General features: G+C 41.6%; 1 protein-coding gene and 1 long non-coding RNA gene across 4 annotated transcripts in view; one reads left to right on the top strand and one right to left on the bottom strand.

The window, feature by feature from the left end:
- Positions 1-16,493, top strand: part of TMCO4 (transmembrane and coiled-coil domains 4) — a 41,939-nt gene that overhangs the window by 10,758 nt on the left and 14,688 nt on the right. For all 3 annotated transcript variants that reach the window (XM_032986584.2, XM_042794495.1, XM_032986582.2), the window contains exons 5-12: positions 61-193; positions 3,815-3,912; positions 4,628-4,771; positions 5,288-5,407; positions 7,474-7,638; positions 8,193-8,329; positions 9,808-9,892; positions 13,666-13,783. In XM_032986584.2, coding sequence (XP_032842475.1) covers positions 61-193; positions 3,815-3,912; positions 4,628-4,771; positions 5,288-5,407; positions 7,474-7,638; positions 8,193-8,329; positions 9,808-9,892; positions 13,666-13,783 — 1,000 coding nt within the window. The remainder of the gene's footprint in view (positions 1-60; positions 194-3,814; positions 3,913-4,627; positions 4,772-5,287; positions 5,408-7,473; positions 7,639-8,192; positions 8,330-9,807; positions 9,893-13,665; positions 13,784-16,493) is intronic.
- LOC116960071 lies at positions 82-15,838 on the bottom strand. Its single transcript, XR_004406176.1, has 3 exons — positions 15,656-15,838; positions 1,436-1,503; positions 82-164 (listed from the first exon to the last, which is right to left on the bottom strand). It is a non-coding gene; the product is annotated as an uncharacterized LOC116960071 (long non-coding RNA).

The following is a 16,493-nucleotide window of genomic DNA, read 5'->3' as shown; positions in this document are numbered from 1 at the left end:
TTACTTGCTATTTAACCTGGTGTGACGCAGATTGATTTTCTGGGCTTCCCTCTGTTTAAGGATACTATGATGCTCGAGTGAGGGTGTTGATCTGCCACGTCAGCTGGCTGCTGAGAATCCCCTTGGAGGAGCTGGAAGTCCTGGAGGAATCTCTGCTTGAGAGCCTGAAGGAACAAAAAGAAGAAGAGTCAGAGTAAGAACATTTGGGTTGACTACGGGATGAAAAAACACCGCTGGTGCTTGCTTGAAAGTGTAGCAGTAATTACCTGTGCCTAAGTCCAGTCTCTGATCATTCCCCCCACAGCTCTTAGTGCAGTAATTTATGGCCTGATTAGGATTGCAGAGCCCTCACAGCACTTCAGCTGCACAGAAGCAGAAAAGCTCAGCATTCTTAAAATCAGAGCGGAGACCCAACCTTGCAAGCTGCTAAAGGTTACTCTGCACTCAACTGCCTCATTTCCTTGTTCCAGTCACCTACCTACACTATAGATTATGCTTAAATACATCAGAAAGATCTTGTGTCTCTAATCTCTTGGCCCAATATTATTCAGATAGAGCAGCCTCTTGCAGAATGAAGTTCAGGATGAGATCCTCAGCTGCACATTTTCTATGGATCTGCCCTTCTCTGTGCCCGTTTAAGGGACAGCTGTCTAACTCGAAGGTAGATTTCTGAGAGAGCAACAATCTGCATCTTCAGATGCTTATGGATCTGACTCCTAATTCTGTGTTATTAATATAAGATTAATTCTCTTAATCACCATTTCTTAGATGTGAAACAGGCAAAAAGTTGGTATCTAAAAGAAATGTAATATTTTTATATTTCACTTACCAGGCAGGAATTGTATGAAGTTTTAGCAATATGTAAGGCAGTAAACATGTCCATAGTGGACTTTCAAGGGACAGTTTAATATTTTTATCTATCAACTCAGCAGACAGGTTGTGAGATTAACCTGAGTGCTAATAAAGGCTTTAATCAACATCCCTGACACAGTACAGTTCACACGTTACCATGGGGTCCAGCACATGACGGGTATCTTTCAGTTATAGCTTTTTTTAAATAATGCTTAACTTTATAGTGCACCGTAAAAAGAGAAAGTCAGAATCATCTCAGAGATCAGGCACTGCTGAACAGGACACCATTTGGCACGCAGGATAAGGGTTGCTATTAATCAGGACTGTTTTGCTGTGGCTTGTACAAACAAACTCAGTCCTGGGCCTTCAGCATAGGAAAACACCGATGCCAAGGGTGGGATGTCACTTGCAAAGATGATGCTCCAGCACCTGATTCTTTATCAAGTGGACTGTGGCTCCTGTAGCACAACCCAAAAATACAGCAGTGGGCCTGATAATGGCAAGAGCCAGTGGCGAATTACGCTGCATACTTACAAGCGTGGCTTTCAAATGTTGCAGCAAGGCCAGTGGGTTTTGTGCATACCTGGTGTGGGGAAAGCCATGGATTTCAATCTTGTTCTTTGCCCAAGTTGCTGCTATGGAAGTAAATACCTATTAGATAAAGGAAAAAAAAAATCTTTATAGTGAGAGTGGTCCAAGATTGCAGTGTGAACACATTTGTTATCACGGCTGAGCTTTGTGGGGAATCGATGACCCTTTGTTTTAAAGTCAATGGGGGAAGGAAGCAGAATATAAACCTGTCACTGCTTTGACCTCGCAGACTTTTGGGGCAGGGGATACATTAACATCTGCTTAGGATGCTTCCAGCTTTGACCATCCACTGCAAGAGGTTTTGGAACAGTAACAACTAAACAGGCTTTTGGCAGCTTCTTGCATAGGCATTTTTTACTGATACTTGTTAACAAAAGATTTTGCTCCTGCCTTTGCTGCTGTGGGTGTGTTGGACAGTGGCCCAGAACGTGCAAGGTTAAATGTACAATCATCTTTAGAACAATGATCCAAACACTTAAATCCGTATTACTAGCACCAAACGTGTTCTGACTTGCAGGTGTGAACCATTCTTTGTACATGGTTCTGTAAGAAACTGGAAAACATGACATCATTTGCTTGCTAACATGTACTCCTGCCACTTTTCATCATTGGAAAATGAACTGAAATTCCACCTATAAAATCTCTCTGAACATAATTTGTGGTTCAGGCAAGAAGCTTCATATCCAAGATCATTAAGGGTAGAGAAGTACCAGAAAAGGCAGTTAATTACCATAGTGGATAAAAAGCAGTCTGGTAATCAAGTGATAATTGTAATGCAGAAGCTATTAGGAAAGCAACTGTCAAAAGCAGTTGCTAGCAGCTACGGAAGGAGGGCAATGACAGGTAAAACTTCTTATGACAGTCGTTTTACTTACGGCATCTTCAGGAAGGATTTAGCTGCAAACTATCTACCCACGTAACTCAAATTGCTCATTATTGCAACCAAAGCCAGATTAGCTGTATTTTAGCAACCTCAATGTCATTATTTTCAGCCCGAGACAACAGCACATTGACTATAAAAGCTGGTGAGCCACTATGTTGAACAGAAATTGCTGGATATTGCCAACTTAGGTATTAACAGTTCCTTGTTTAAGGATCTCCAAGAGCAATTTTTTCCAAAGCCAGGCACTCAGCTCGGTGATTGCATGCACAGACTAGGGCATAGCCAAATACTGCTTTGACCATGGGTTTGTAGAAAGGGAACTTGGTTATACAGAAACTGCTGAAGAGATAGCCATTGCAGGCTGCACTGTCATTCTCTGCAGTGATGTCTGCAGCTGCGGAAGGTAGTACACGATGGTTTTTTTGGAGGATCTCTGTGGAGACAAAGTCTCCGTGCCATGCAAGTCAGTGGGAGCTCTGCCATTGACTTCAGCGACGCAAGGATTTCACCCACTGTGCTTCATTCTCCTCCTGCTGTGCTTTACAAAGCTGCATATTGTTTGGGACTCATCTAAAATTGTCTTTATCAAAATTACAGTGTGCTTAGGGGGTTCCAGGAAGGATTAGGCAATTATATGGATAATGAAAATCCATAATTAGGCTAGGATTAAGAGGGAAAATATCCAAGTTTGGAAGCAAGATAAATTCTCATGTTTCAAGGCCCAGATTAAGCACTGTGTATGCAGGCTAGAGGGAACCTTCCTTTGTAAACAACTTATTCCAGTATCCTCTGTTTCTCGCACTTTCCTCTGAAGTGAGAAGTATTTCTTGTAAGAGAGAAACCAAAGACAGTGGAGAGAAGCCAAAAGTAGTGCCTAGTAAGTGATATTTGTTCCTTTTAGGTTTACTTACCTGTCCCTGGTAAGCTTGTGAAAATGTAGTTTAAATATACACAGACAAATGAACTAATGACTGTGTTTAATACAACTATTATATTATTATATTGCAATGTGCGATTAGAAAGCAGCTCAATATAAACACTGTTGTTGGAAAATAGTTTAATACCATCTCTTTGTTTGGTAGCACAAATTACCCCTATTCCCTTTCATTTCAAACGCTTTTCCCTGTTTCCACTTAGCTTTCGTGTGTTTTTTTAAGACACATTGGTAGTATAGAGTTATTGAAATGCTTTTGACTTTTTGTTTCTTTTTTTTTTTTTTTTTTACAAGCTTCAGCCCTATTAGGAAGGGTTTTCCGAGTAAGTAACATCTGTTGGCTTTTGTCAGCAATTAAATCATTTCAATTTAAATCTGTGGGTTTACGTCCATGCTCATAAATCTGAGTGTGTTGTCACAGTCCACACCTGCATGTTACTTTTTACTGTTCCCAGCAGGAAAATTACACTGAGGAGAATAAAAGCAGATTCTGATGCAGCACTGTTATGTGTCAGGCTTTTCCATCAGCTTTTATGTTTCTAATCCCCCCACAGAACTGCAGAAGTATCAAGAAAAAAGAAGGAAAGAAGAAAAAAGCTAAAGAGATACCTGCTGATCGGTTTGGCAACTGTTGGGGGTGGAACAGTGATCGGTGAGGCCGCCCTAGGCATTCTGGAGACTTGCTCCTGAATTGCATGCACAGCACTAGAGGCAGGGTGGGGGTGCTGAATTACACATTGAGCAACAGAAGCCATGGTACCTCTTAGCACAGGCTGTAATTTTAAAATGTTCACTGCTTTTCTCTGCCAGACTGAAGGTAGTATGTCACTATAGATACCAAAAAAACACCCCAAACAAACAAACAAACAAACCACCAAGAAGAGAAACCCCAAATGCAAGAAAAGTATTTTCAGCCACACAAAAATAAAACTGAAAGAATTAGCTGAGAAAGTTATTCCAGAGTACCTTCACTGGCTGGGGGAAATATTAAACTGAGATCATCACTCTTAAAAAATATTTTCTCCTCTTTTGCTCTCGTTATAAAGAGGGTCAGATCTTCAAATTCAGAACAGTATGAGATTAGATCAATGTTTCCTAAGCAAATAAGGCATAGCTCACCCCAGTCTACCACACATTCCTCCTTTGACCTTTAAATTATTCTTCATTTTTACTAAGTCAGTCAAAGAACCTGTGCAGAGATTCAAGGCCTGGGGAGGGTGTCAGAAAGCCCCTTCATTGGTGATGCAAAAAATACCATCATTTGTACTCTTTCAGTAGCATTAGCAGTGCTCACACAGTACAGGGAAATGACTGCCTGGTTTCAGTAAGTTACAATAGTTGGTTGACATGACTTGTTGCATCTTCAGGCTTGACAGGGGGTCTTGCTGCCCCTCTGGTTGCTGCGGGAGCTGCTACTATCATCGGAAGTGCTGGAGCAGCTGCTTTAGGTTCAACTGCTGGAATTGCTGTCATGGCATCCCTTTTTGGAGCAGCTGGAGCTGGCCTTACTGGTAAGAGAGTGACCGCACATTTCTCAGCTACTGAGGCGCAGGATCATGTCTGCAAATGCAGAGTGAATGACTTAACTGAACTCCACAGAGCAAGGGAAGCAATCTGAGGTGTAATCTTCAACTGTAAAATTATTATTTCAATGCTGATTAAGATACTGTGTAGCCCCTGATGACCAAGAAGGAAAATAATATTTGGTATGTGGCTAATGAAGGAAATGAAGGCTTGCTGCTTTGGATTAGAAAGATGCTGCCATGGAGAGCAGCGGCTGTTACAGCTGATGTCTGGTCTGCAGTAAAAAAGCGTTCTGCTGGGATTCCCTCAGATCACACAAGCTCAGAAGGATCATGCTGGCTCCATACCAAGCTCTAAGTAATGCATGGACTGGCTAAGGGTTTTGGAAAGGAAAAAAATCACTCCAAATTACTCGGGTAGTTTCTTATGAACTTATACTCCTAGCAGAGCCTGTCCTTGCTGTGTGATTTCTGAGACTCGTGTTTTTGCCCCACTGTGTGTAGGATACAAGATGAAGAAACGTGTGGGAGCCATAGAAGAGTTTGAATTCCTCCCACTCACTGAAGGAAAGCAGCTTCATATCACCATAGCAATTACTGGATGGCTGTGCGCTGGCAAGTATGGTAAGAACAAGATGAGGGAACTGAGAGGAGCCTGGAGAGCCACGTCTGTGTTCCACTCCAGGCAATGTTTGTGCTCTCGTAGCACTGTGTTTTCCCCACACTTGCATGGCCTATTCACTGAAGAGATCAACTCTCAGTGTAAGACTTTGTAACCCAATCTGCAATCTCAATCAAAACAGAGGAAAGAGAGAGGGTGTTAAATTGGTAGCGATAGTAGGATTGGTGGTAGTCATAGCAGAATTGTTTCTGTTAATAAATGCTGTCTGGTTTTGCTAGGAAAGGTCTGTTTGGGGTGGATGGTTTCCAGCATTTGTACAAAGTGTCTCACCTATCTCTGAGACCTTGTTTATCCTCCAGCAATTAACAGAAAATACTGTCTTTCTTCTTTCTCGGTATCTGCCAGATAATGAGGTTTATTGGCAAGAAAGTTATGTCAAGTAAATGGTGTTAAGTGTAGCATTCAGGAGGTGAACTTAAAGGCAACAACCTTGAAAAGTCTGTAGTGTTTTAATTTCCAGTATAGCTTGTCATATAACATATGTCAACTGTCTGACGATGTGTTCAACAACCTGACTGAACAGCTGCCAATTTATTCAGAAGCATCATGATTAGCATTGGATATCATTAATGCAGAAGGATGTCTCTGTCCTGTTGCTTGTTAGATTGCAGCTTGCTGTCAGAGTATGGTTATTTTCACTTTGCAGTAGTGTGCTTTGGCTTTTCTCATCGTCTGCTTGCCAGGGGTCCAAATCCTTGGGGTTGGAGCACTCCCAGGCACCGCTGCAAAGTCAAGCGTGTCCCTTCAGGAACCTTTTTGTGTCAGTTTGCCCTTAAAAGGGAGTTACAAATGACACACATTCTTCTTCCATAACTAGCAATCTGCTATCATGTTTAAAAAGGCAAAACTAGAAGTCATCCATTTTCCTCCTTACAGTTGTGTCTGTCTACTTACACACTTGCACGACTCGTTAAAACAGAGGGACTGAGGACAGGATTTTTATGGAATTCACTACCTTGTGATTTTTGAGCTCCCAGTAGCTGCCCATCTGTGGGTTCACGAATCTGACAGTCCCTTGTGGTGTGATCCGGCACGGGGCTCTCTCATGCCACTTTGGTCTGCAGCTGCCTCAACCTGCCCTGCATTGTTTGGGGAAGGAACAGTGTGGAAGGGTTTTAGTTAATTAAAATGAAAATTCTGCTCTGCCCTTCAGAGTTCATCTGCCATTAATAGCCTTGCCAGGCCCCTCCTGGCCACTTAGTACAAGCTACACTAAAACAAGAGAGAGTATGGCTTAAAAATTGTTCTTTCAACCAAAAATTAGACTTGCACAGTGAAAATTACCCATTATCTCTCAAACATCCAGGCATTGCTTTTGATTAGCACCTGGAGGGAAAAAAATTAAACTGAAGTGGCTAATGAAGCTAGGTGGCAAAGTAAAAATAACTGCAATCTGGATCTGCAAATGCAGATTCCTTGTTTTCAGACAGGGCCACTACTGCAATCCTTGCCCACCTAACTCAAGTGCTGGGAAGATGCTCTGTGTTAGATTTTGACAAGATCTTACGTATTTTCTGTGCTTCTGGTCCCATTGAACTCAGTCTGTGCAGCCATTCAGCACTTCATCTTTCTGAGGACAGGCTCTCCTTTGCTCTATATGAGAAGATGGAGCTGTGGGACTTGTCCTGATGTCTGATGATAGGAGGAATGTCCTTAATACCTGACATAATTAGCATTAATGTCCATCTGTCTTGGCAGTCTTTGAGGCAATTGAATGGGTCATGAAGTCTGAGTCTGTCCACACTGAAAACTCTTTGCCAAGGCAGCTAAAGCTGCACGATTATTTACAAAGCCCAAAGTTATTGTAAAACAGTAGAAATATGGAGTGTAAATCTAACAGTATTTTTAAATATGATTCCTCATTATCACAGTATATAAGTATGTTCCAGTGTATATATAAGTATGTTCTGCTAGTTCGTTTCTGATTCTTTCTTGGACTCATCTTACCAGGAGTCAGCTGTTGTTGCGTTATCTCTGAACATGAATTCCATCTTTGCAACCTTCTCAGGGAGCTTCACAGCACCATGGAGCAGCATGTTGCAATCGAGTGAGCAGTATTGTCTGGCCTGGGAATCCAAGTACTTGATGGAGCTTGGCAACGCCTTAGATTCCCTGCTGAATGGTTTTGTGAACATGATGGCTCAAGAAGCCCTAAAATTCACTGTCTTGTCAGGTAAGAACCTAAATCGTATCAGATCTGCCTCAGTGGCTCTTGTGCAGCCTTACTGTTGGTGTCTGTTTAAAGGAGCTTTCCTAAAGAAGGATCGTTTTTGAGAAGACATCTCCCTTGGCACTGTTGGCACCGCCCTGCAGAAGTGGCCCGAGCACCTTTTCTGCCACACCTGTAATTTAGATTTGCTTTCCTGGATTGCTGAGCCTCTGTGTCATTGACTCGTTCTTTTAAAATTACAGCTGGAAACACCTTCCTACACGCGTGACTGTGTTCAGTGCTATTACACTGTGGTTTACTGCTTTACATAAACCTTTCAAACATGCAGGTTACATTCATGCATGGCATCTGTTTGCCTCCATATCAGAACATCATATTCTTTCTTAACTTTAGTCTAGCAAAACATTTCTCAGATCAGCTCTTGAGAAAGAAGAACTGGAAATGACAAAAGGTCCTAGGTTTAGCTTTTAACTTTAGTGAACCATCTTGCTTTTGATGTTCCCTACGAGCAGGCCAGATTTGTGACTATGCCATGCTGTTTGCTCTGTGTGTTGCAGGTATTGTGACGGCCTTGACTTGGCCAACTTCACTCCTGACTGTTGCCAGTGTCATTGACAACCCCTGGGGAGTGTGTCTCCATCGGTCTGCTGAAGTAGGCAAACACCTAGCACATATCCTGCTCAGTCGACAGCAGGTAATTGGCTAGTAATTCTCCAGGAATAATGGCTGGAAGGGATTTGGCTCATGGAGGTTAAGTTTTATAGTCTAGCTAGGTAACTATCAAGTGGTATCTTTCAAAAAAAAAACTAATAATAAACTGAAAAATGAAAAAACACTGCAGGAAGGTGACCAGCACGTATCTGGTTTGTTGGGGAAGAATTGGAAGTCCCAAGTGAATCAAAGTCCTGCTAAGATTTGTTCCCTTTAACCTAAAGCTTTTCTAAATGAAGAAGAGGAGATCCAGGTCATAAATGACAAGTAGCTTGACCATATCACAAAACAGCCAGGCCAACTCACTTAGTGGAAGTTTGAGAACAGAAAGCAAAGATAGGTGAAAAGGAAAAGAGCATACAGAGTGTTAAAAATCTTCACTGATAATTAAGAAGCACTAGCAAAACAATGTAAGAGAAGACTGCAGCAATGTTTTTGCCTACAGAGAAGTGGAATGGCTGGTACCTGAAAGAATAACAGAAGTTATTAAGCCTCCCTAAGAAGACTTGCAAAAGCTATTTCTGCCCCACGAAAGCCTGACATTATTTGCTGGGCTGTCGCTGGCACGGAGGGAGGCTGGTTTCTGCTGGCCACGTGTTCGTCTCGCAGGCACGCTGGCCTGGTATCTGGGACAGAGGAGCCCTGTGGGGGCCCTGGCCCCAGAGCTGCGTGTCGTAACAATGTGAAACAGCAGAGTAGAAACCAACTTGGATTTCTCATAAAAATACAATCCCGGGAAAGGCAATAAACTTTATTTCATACAAGCCCTTTGTTTTGCTCGGGGGCATTTGTTACTGCCTTTTAAACATTCGCTGTTGTGAAAACACACAATCCAGTGTGCTGGAGCATCTAAAAGTAGTTAGTGTGATGTCTAGGGGGTGCATCGCACACCTGCTCCCTGCTTAATACAAAGACCATTTTTCACTCTTGTTAAGATTAGGCTCCCTTTGATTTTATAGAAAATCTTATTAGGCTATTCAAAATAACAGCTTAGCCCACATCATTTTTTGTAACAGCCACACAGTGCTGCTGTCATTCAGTCTTAAATCTAGAGGCGGTCGATATTTTTGTATTACAGCTTCTGTTCATTGAAACATTTCTAGGAAAATTTTGCGCCTTCAATTAGGCTTTCATCTGGAAATTTCAAAACAATGACAGCATCTGGTTTGTTTCTGTTTGAAACATCTGCTTTGTTGTAACTTCTGATCATTAGATTCTTTCAACTTATTTTCTGAATATCAAAAAATACAAAATACTCAGATATGCAGAATTCTCAATATTGAACTGTGCATAACTCTGAGGATACATAACCCCTTGGAAATCAACCAAATTGCTCAGATCTTTACAAGATCATGTACAAGCATGAGTGCTTTGTGTATCAGGGTCTCAGGGATCCTGCAGCCAGTCTCTCTAGGTCTAGAACAGTATTTGATGGTATTTTCTCCTTTCCTTCTTTCTTAGGGCAAGCGACCTGTCACACTGATTGGCTTCAGTCTGGGTGCAAGGGTCATTTACTTCTGCCTGCAGGAAATGGCTCAAGAAAAAGGTAAGATTCACCTTCTAAGCTTTTTCTTCTGTATTTTCCTTACTGCTGGTAGAGAAGTTTTTCTTCCAAGAGGAAGAGTTCAGGAACAGAGCTTGGGTCTTTTAGGATAGGGCAAAACCCTCAAAAAATGGTTTTGAAGTGCATTTGGAGCCAAGTTCTACCATCATTTCTACCAGTTCAGTGGATTAAATCCGCTGTCTTCACTCGAGGTGCTCCAGTGTGTCAGTTGGGTCTCTAGTCTGTAAACAACAGCTTGACATTTTGTGACATTCGGCTGCTAGATCAGTCTGTGAGCTGCCCACGCGCCACTGTGATCTTGGCAGAGGATGGTTTGCCTTTACTGGAAGCTCTCTGTAGCTATTGTATCTGATTCCCTGAGTCCTCCCTTCCATTTAAGTCATGAAATGCCACTGTCATCTGCTATTTTCATGGTAATTTTTCCCCAAAGTCAAGTATAAAACCATCTGTCAATTTATTACCCATTGTGGTTCTGTTTATTAATAGATTCTATTTTTAATTTAGAAAAAGAATAAAATCATTATGATCAGTTGATGTAAATTGCATCTTGGAGTTGAGTCAGTAGTGAGTGTGCGCATGCAGCCTGCCTTCCCCCCTATGTAGCTAATTTAATTCATTAACCATTTAGCCTCACAAAGAGTTGCTAATAAATAAGGAGCTTTATAAAGGAAAATGTTCAGTAAAGTCCAAGAAGGTGGGAATAGCGTCAAGTGAGGATGGAGAAGGTCGGCATTTTTTCTGTTGACAGCTGTGTGCCAGAACCTCACTTCTGGTTTAAGATGGAAGTCCTCAAATACAGAAATTCTGTTCTCAAAATAAATCTAATCAAATCCAGAATGATCCTAATGGAGTTATGCTGAAGCCAGAATGCAGATCCTAATCTGGCCCTAGATCTAATCTTTTTGTGCCCTAGGAATGCCAGGGGCTGAGATATTTTCAGGCTTCTATTTAATGGTCTGCAGTCTCTCGCTGGAATAACCTGGTACCGTGGTGAAGTCATACGTGAAAGGAAATCATTAGGGGTCTTTAAGGTTGGCTGCCATTCTAAAGAAATCTAAGCATCATAATTATGTATCATAGCAGTTCCCCACTGTACACTAATTTTTCAGTTCCTTAATTGAATTATGAAAGCTGAGCTGTTTGCGAGATGAAAAGCAGCATGTTTAGTGCAGATTGCCAAGGCGTTCTTCACATGCACATTCCAGTGCAAGCCACAGAAGGAATGGAGCTGAGACCTGGGACATCTGAGACTGATTTGGGTTTGGACGTGGATATCTCACACAAAAGAAACACAAGGCCTAGTCATGCAGGCCTTTTGTGTCCAGATGGCAGTGGCATTTCTGAGGACAAATAACTAATCGTAGATTATTCAGTGAAACACCGTGGCAGAAATTCAAATTCTGTTAAAAGAAAATACTCTTCTGCAAGGCAATTAAATAACCTTTGGGATACTTCATCACAAATTACTTTGGAAGCCAGAGCTTAGTAGATTTCCAGAAAATGACATTATAGCAAAAAATGTAGTAATGACCTGTCAGGGAGAAGTTACTGCATGGGAGGATCATTGGTCTGATTTCTTCATCACGATTCCAATGCATTTCAGTAAATAAGAAGTGTAAACTAATGAAAACTGGTAATGGCTGTTACCACCAGAACCTGAACCTTGAAACCAAACCGCGCGCAATAAGAGAGAGGTATCACAGGTTACGTATTTGTCTAATACTGATCACAGTGTCCTACAGAACTGCTTGTGTGACCGGTATCACTGCTGGGTTACCACCTCTGCTGTGGTTAGGAATCAGGAATACTGCTGCCAAACTCTGCCACGAAACACTGTCCTTGGCACTGCCTCTGTACGATGCCCAGAGAAAGCTGAATTCCACCCCTGTTCTCTTTTCAGCGAGGATCACTGTAATGAGATGCTTTCCTCTTTGCCCAGTGAGTTCTACTCTAAAAGCACAGCAGAGCCAGCTCCCCAGGACTCGTTATGGCCTCTGGGTCAGCTTGTGTCTTCTGCACCTTTTCTGGACAAAACTTACCAGTTTTTAATCTTTCCTTATCAGTAAGTCCTTTTTTTTTTTTTACATTTTCCTGCTTGTGCAGGCTGGATTGTTCTTCATCATATAAAAGATCTGCAAACTGTGAAATCATTTAATTTATCTAGAGTGTCAGCAACTAGGAAGGCCAGTGATCTGTTCACAGGTTTCTGACCCTCTCTGTCAACATTCAAAGAAAATTAGTATTTTTCAGCTAAGTCTAAACATTTTTGTTCTGAGCAAGAAATAAGCCGTACAAAGGACTGGAGAAACAAAAGCTTCCAATACCTTGCCCAAATGTTCGAGATCCTGATGAATTAGCTGTTTGTTTATTCAGTTGGCTCACACTGTGGCCATGGAATTTAGTACCTTGGTTGGAACAAGATCCCCATTTGCAGAGCTCTGGGTTTCTTTTTCATTGCCCATGATTATGGGAACAGGACTTTATTGCTCACAGATTACACTAACAAAATTGAATTGCTCCTTGCTGTTCTCTTGATTAGTGCAAAATTTGCTTTGCAAGAAGAAATAATACCACGAGAGCTCTTTTGGATTGTTGTCAGGTGCTGGGATTTACACTGCAGAGAAAGATGCAGGCGCTGCAGGCAGTTCCAAGTCCTTTACTGCTATTAGGGAAAGGAAACCAATTGGTTTACATTTAAAAGTCCAGCCTGGCAGCACCTCTCCATCATAACTTGATGTGGTATGCAGTCATTCTCACTTTCACTTCCCCCTAAACTGCAGCGTGTTATTTTACAAGTTGCAAACGCCAGGCTGAGAATGGTTTAGCTCACATCTTGTGAACGCTGGTCTCCCACAGGTGGAGGGTATGGATTTGGTGTGCTCTGCCCATGAGTCTCCCGAGACGTGCGCTGCTGTGAATTTCATTTAACTGCTATGGCATCAGGTGCTTGATCTCTCTTTACAAAGATTTATGAATAGATATTAATATATTGTTTAGGAAAGTAGCAGAGCTGCCCATTATTTCTCATTCAATCATTATTCCTACTGAAATTCCCCAGCTGCAGCTGTCTGATAAGAGATGAAGATTTATTATGCTTCAAAGTCATCATTCCTTTTCAGCAAATCATGCCCTGGGCATCCAGGTTAAAGTAACCTTCAAGAAAAACAAATCAGTTTGATAGATTATCACTTTGTGTTGGCAAATGCCTTCATTGTTGCCAGCTCCCAAACAATATTAAGAATTTGGGGGTTTTCTGTTGCGCGTACGGGTCATGTTTTTCATGAACGCAGCTCTAAGGACTGGTTGTGGGAAAAGTTTATCATGGTTAACATATGACAACATTTACTCACTATATGGAATGTCAGTCCCTTTCACCTGTTTCAAAGCGCAGTGGTTCAGCTCCAGATCAATAGGTCTGTGAAAAGAACTTTCCATAGGTTTGCTGCTTGAACTGCATCTTTCTGGACACAGGCCTGGCCACTCTCCCTCTTGCCATCAGCCTCGCTCCTTTCACTGTCTCAGAATCTCTAATTTTCACATTTACTGACTCTGGCTGGAACTGCGGACACTTAACATCTATGCAAAATGCTGTCTAAGATCCTCTTTTCCATTGTTTCTGTCTTTAAAATATAAACCATGAAAATGACGATTTTTCTGTAGTGCACCTCGGAACATACCCCTCCTTCACATACATTTAAAGGTGTATTTTCTGATCCGTCTTCTAAATCAGAGCTGTTCTGCTTTCATCTTAATAGACTCTCAGGGGATCATTGAAGATGTGGTCTTACTGGGAGCTCCAGTGGAAGGAGAAGCCAAGTACTGGAGAGCTATCACAAAAGTGGTGTCGGGCAGGATCATAAATGGTTATTGCAGGTCTGTATGTGCTCAGTCCCCTGCTTCATTATCCTAGCGTCACTTTGAAAGGATTTTGTACATTTATCCCTTTTAAACATTTTGTAAGTGAGTAATTGTTCAGCTGGTGAGGATGTTGATTCAGTAGTGCCAGAGGCAGCAGTGCCAGAGCCTCTTCCCTCCCGAGGTCTCTCCCTCGGATTAATTGGAGATGACAGTCTCCAGGAGCCACTTGAAGGCTGTTCTGTCTCCAGCTCTTGGCTGTTTGCAATGCGTGGTTACACTGGAAGCCTGAGGGGCTCAATATGTAGGTCCTGTTCATACAGTGGCAATGTTATATCAGCCTGGCAGCTTAAAGCTGGGTCAGTGTGTTTGTGTGCATAATCTGACATATTCTAAGGTCCCTTTAAATCTCAGCCTTATGTAAAGGACTATAAGTAGGGCTGCTAGGTTCATTGACAGGTAAAGAATGTGAATTAAGTTCTATAAACGCTTTGAGATACAATTCACTGGGGGCTGCTTATGGGGAATGAGATGTAAAAATTGCAACGGAAGGGAAGGAACTCAAGCAAATGGAAGATTTTTTTGTATCTAGAGTCAGTTTCTGGTCAAGATAGTCCACATGAACAAGATATTTTACTTACAAAGGAAGTGTAGCCGGAATAGCTGTAGCAAATTTACTAAGGATGTGAAAGAATAGAAAGGTTACCTTGAAACTAAATATTAGCCTTTTAAAACTGCACAGACAACTGCTATGCAGAGCTGTGAGAACTGCTGGGTGAGAAGAGGGAGATTCAGAGGCATGAAACAGCTGAAGCAATCTTATAAAAGCTATTAAGAATTCAAGTGACAGTATCAAATCTAATGACTGTGTGTTGGAAGATAATTGTGACAAGAACACTGCTTACCAGCACAATTAGAAGAGGGGAAATTAAAATGAAGGAACGAAGCAGGGAAGACTAAGAACATGGGAAAATGAATTGAGAAATAACCAGGCAAGAAAATTAGCAAAGAACTTGTAACTGCAAGTCTTGACAGCTTATAAAGCCATGAGCCCTCAGGTCAGGGACAGCTGGAAATGCTGTTGACACTTTCCATACACACTGACATACGTATGCCTACATGCACATGTATAAGAGGAAGAAGTATTATACTGCAGTGCATCTAACACAGTATATTAATTTACAAAGAAGAACTAAATAAAAGAATTAAAAGCATTCAAGATTAAAACAACAAATTATTAATCCTATCTGTCAGGCTGGAAATTGTTGCTTTTGTCCTTTTTGGATCACAGGAGGTTTTATGGATGCTGAATGTGCACACCAGTTACAGTATTTCTTCATGTGACATAAGGAAAAAGCAATTGCTGCCTCCTTGGGAGTGCTTCTGTGTTCCTCCAAGAAGCCGTAAATGATAGCAATTGTTGCGTATAACTGAATTTGCCCTGGCAAATATTGTTCCTCCCTGTGTTATACAAAAAACAATTTAACTGCAAAAAGCTCAGTGTATTAATTTCCTATAATACACACACACAAAAAAATTCTTATTATAGTTTCAAAGCCTGCAAGTGCTGCTGGAATAAAATATTATGTGTGTTCATACCTCCGTGTGTGCAGTAATTTGGTTAGTCTCTGCTTTGGCAAGCCCATGTCTTGAATGTTGAATGAAAAACGATATAGAAATTACAGTTCGTTGCTCACTAATAGGAAGTAGCAGGTGAGGAGACAGTCAGGAAATATTCCACTACTACTTTGCTCTCAGATGCTGAATTTGAGGGTTATTGAGTTAGCATGAGGGGCAGCTAGAGTAGGTAACTGAAAGCTATGGAGAATTTATGTGAGGCTATTAGATATGAGAGAAGGATTATACAAGCATTTCATGGTGAGACCTCACCTGAATCTGATTTCTCTGGTCTCTCGCTTATACAAATTATGGCCTCGTTCTGTCACTTTAGGAGTAGCTCTATTTAGGTCAGATGAATTACATTTAGTAAAATTCCTGCAAGATCAGATTTAGGTCCAATTTGTTGAGCTTCAGTCCAGTGTAGCTCATCTTCTTCAGCTTTGAAGTCTGAAAGGACCTGGAGAGTGAAAGCCAGCTGTCAAGAGCTGTCCCATCCAATTTCACAGCAGGGTTACAATTCCATAGTGGGAAACCTTAACCAAATTAGTTAGACTCGCTCAGCTTTTGAAAGAACCCATGCCTGAGTGGCGTGGATGCATTGCAAAGATTTTGCAGAGCTCTGCATAGACCTACAGCTTCTGGCGTGGAGCATTTTGGAGTGGCCAGGGGCAGCCAGGAGGAGCCACTTGTGCCAGAGCATTTCACCTGCTGCCATCACAGAGTACAAATACCACTCACATCTAACTTAAATCTACTCTATAGAGTGCAGTGGCGTTTAGGTGCCCAGATTTTATGCTGTTGCTCAGCACAGAAGAAATGTATTTCCAAAGGACGCATTGCCTTCTCTCATCATGTTATAGTCTACCCTGAAACTGTCACAGTGACTTATGGTAATACTTTACAGTGGGAACAAACTCTTCCTAGTTCTGTCATCGAAACCGTGTATTTATACAGTACCTATAAATCAGGAGCACTCTGAGGAGCTTCAGTGTTGATATTTATGTCAGCAACATTGGTATTGTAGGCCCCACTGTGTTTACAGCTGTCTACAGGCTGGAGAACTTCTACCTATTAGTACATTAAAAAGATTAAATATGTGAATGTATTG

This window comes from Tyto alba, unplaced genomic scaffold (assembly GCF_018691265.1).
Source record: "Tyto alba isolate M040663 unplaced genomic scaffold, T.alba_DEE_v4.0 Super-Scaffold_20000042, whole genome shotgun sequence".
Taxonomy (NCBI): domain Eukaryota; kingdom Metazoa; phylum Chordata; class Aves; order Strigiformes; family Tytonidae; genus Tyto; species Tyto alba.
This window is presented reverse-complemented; position numbering and strand designations above follow the sequence as displayed.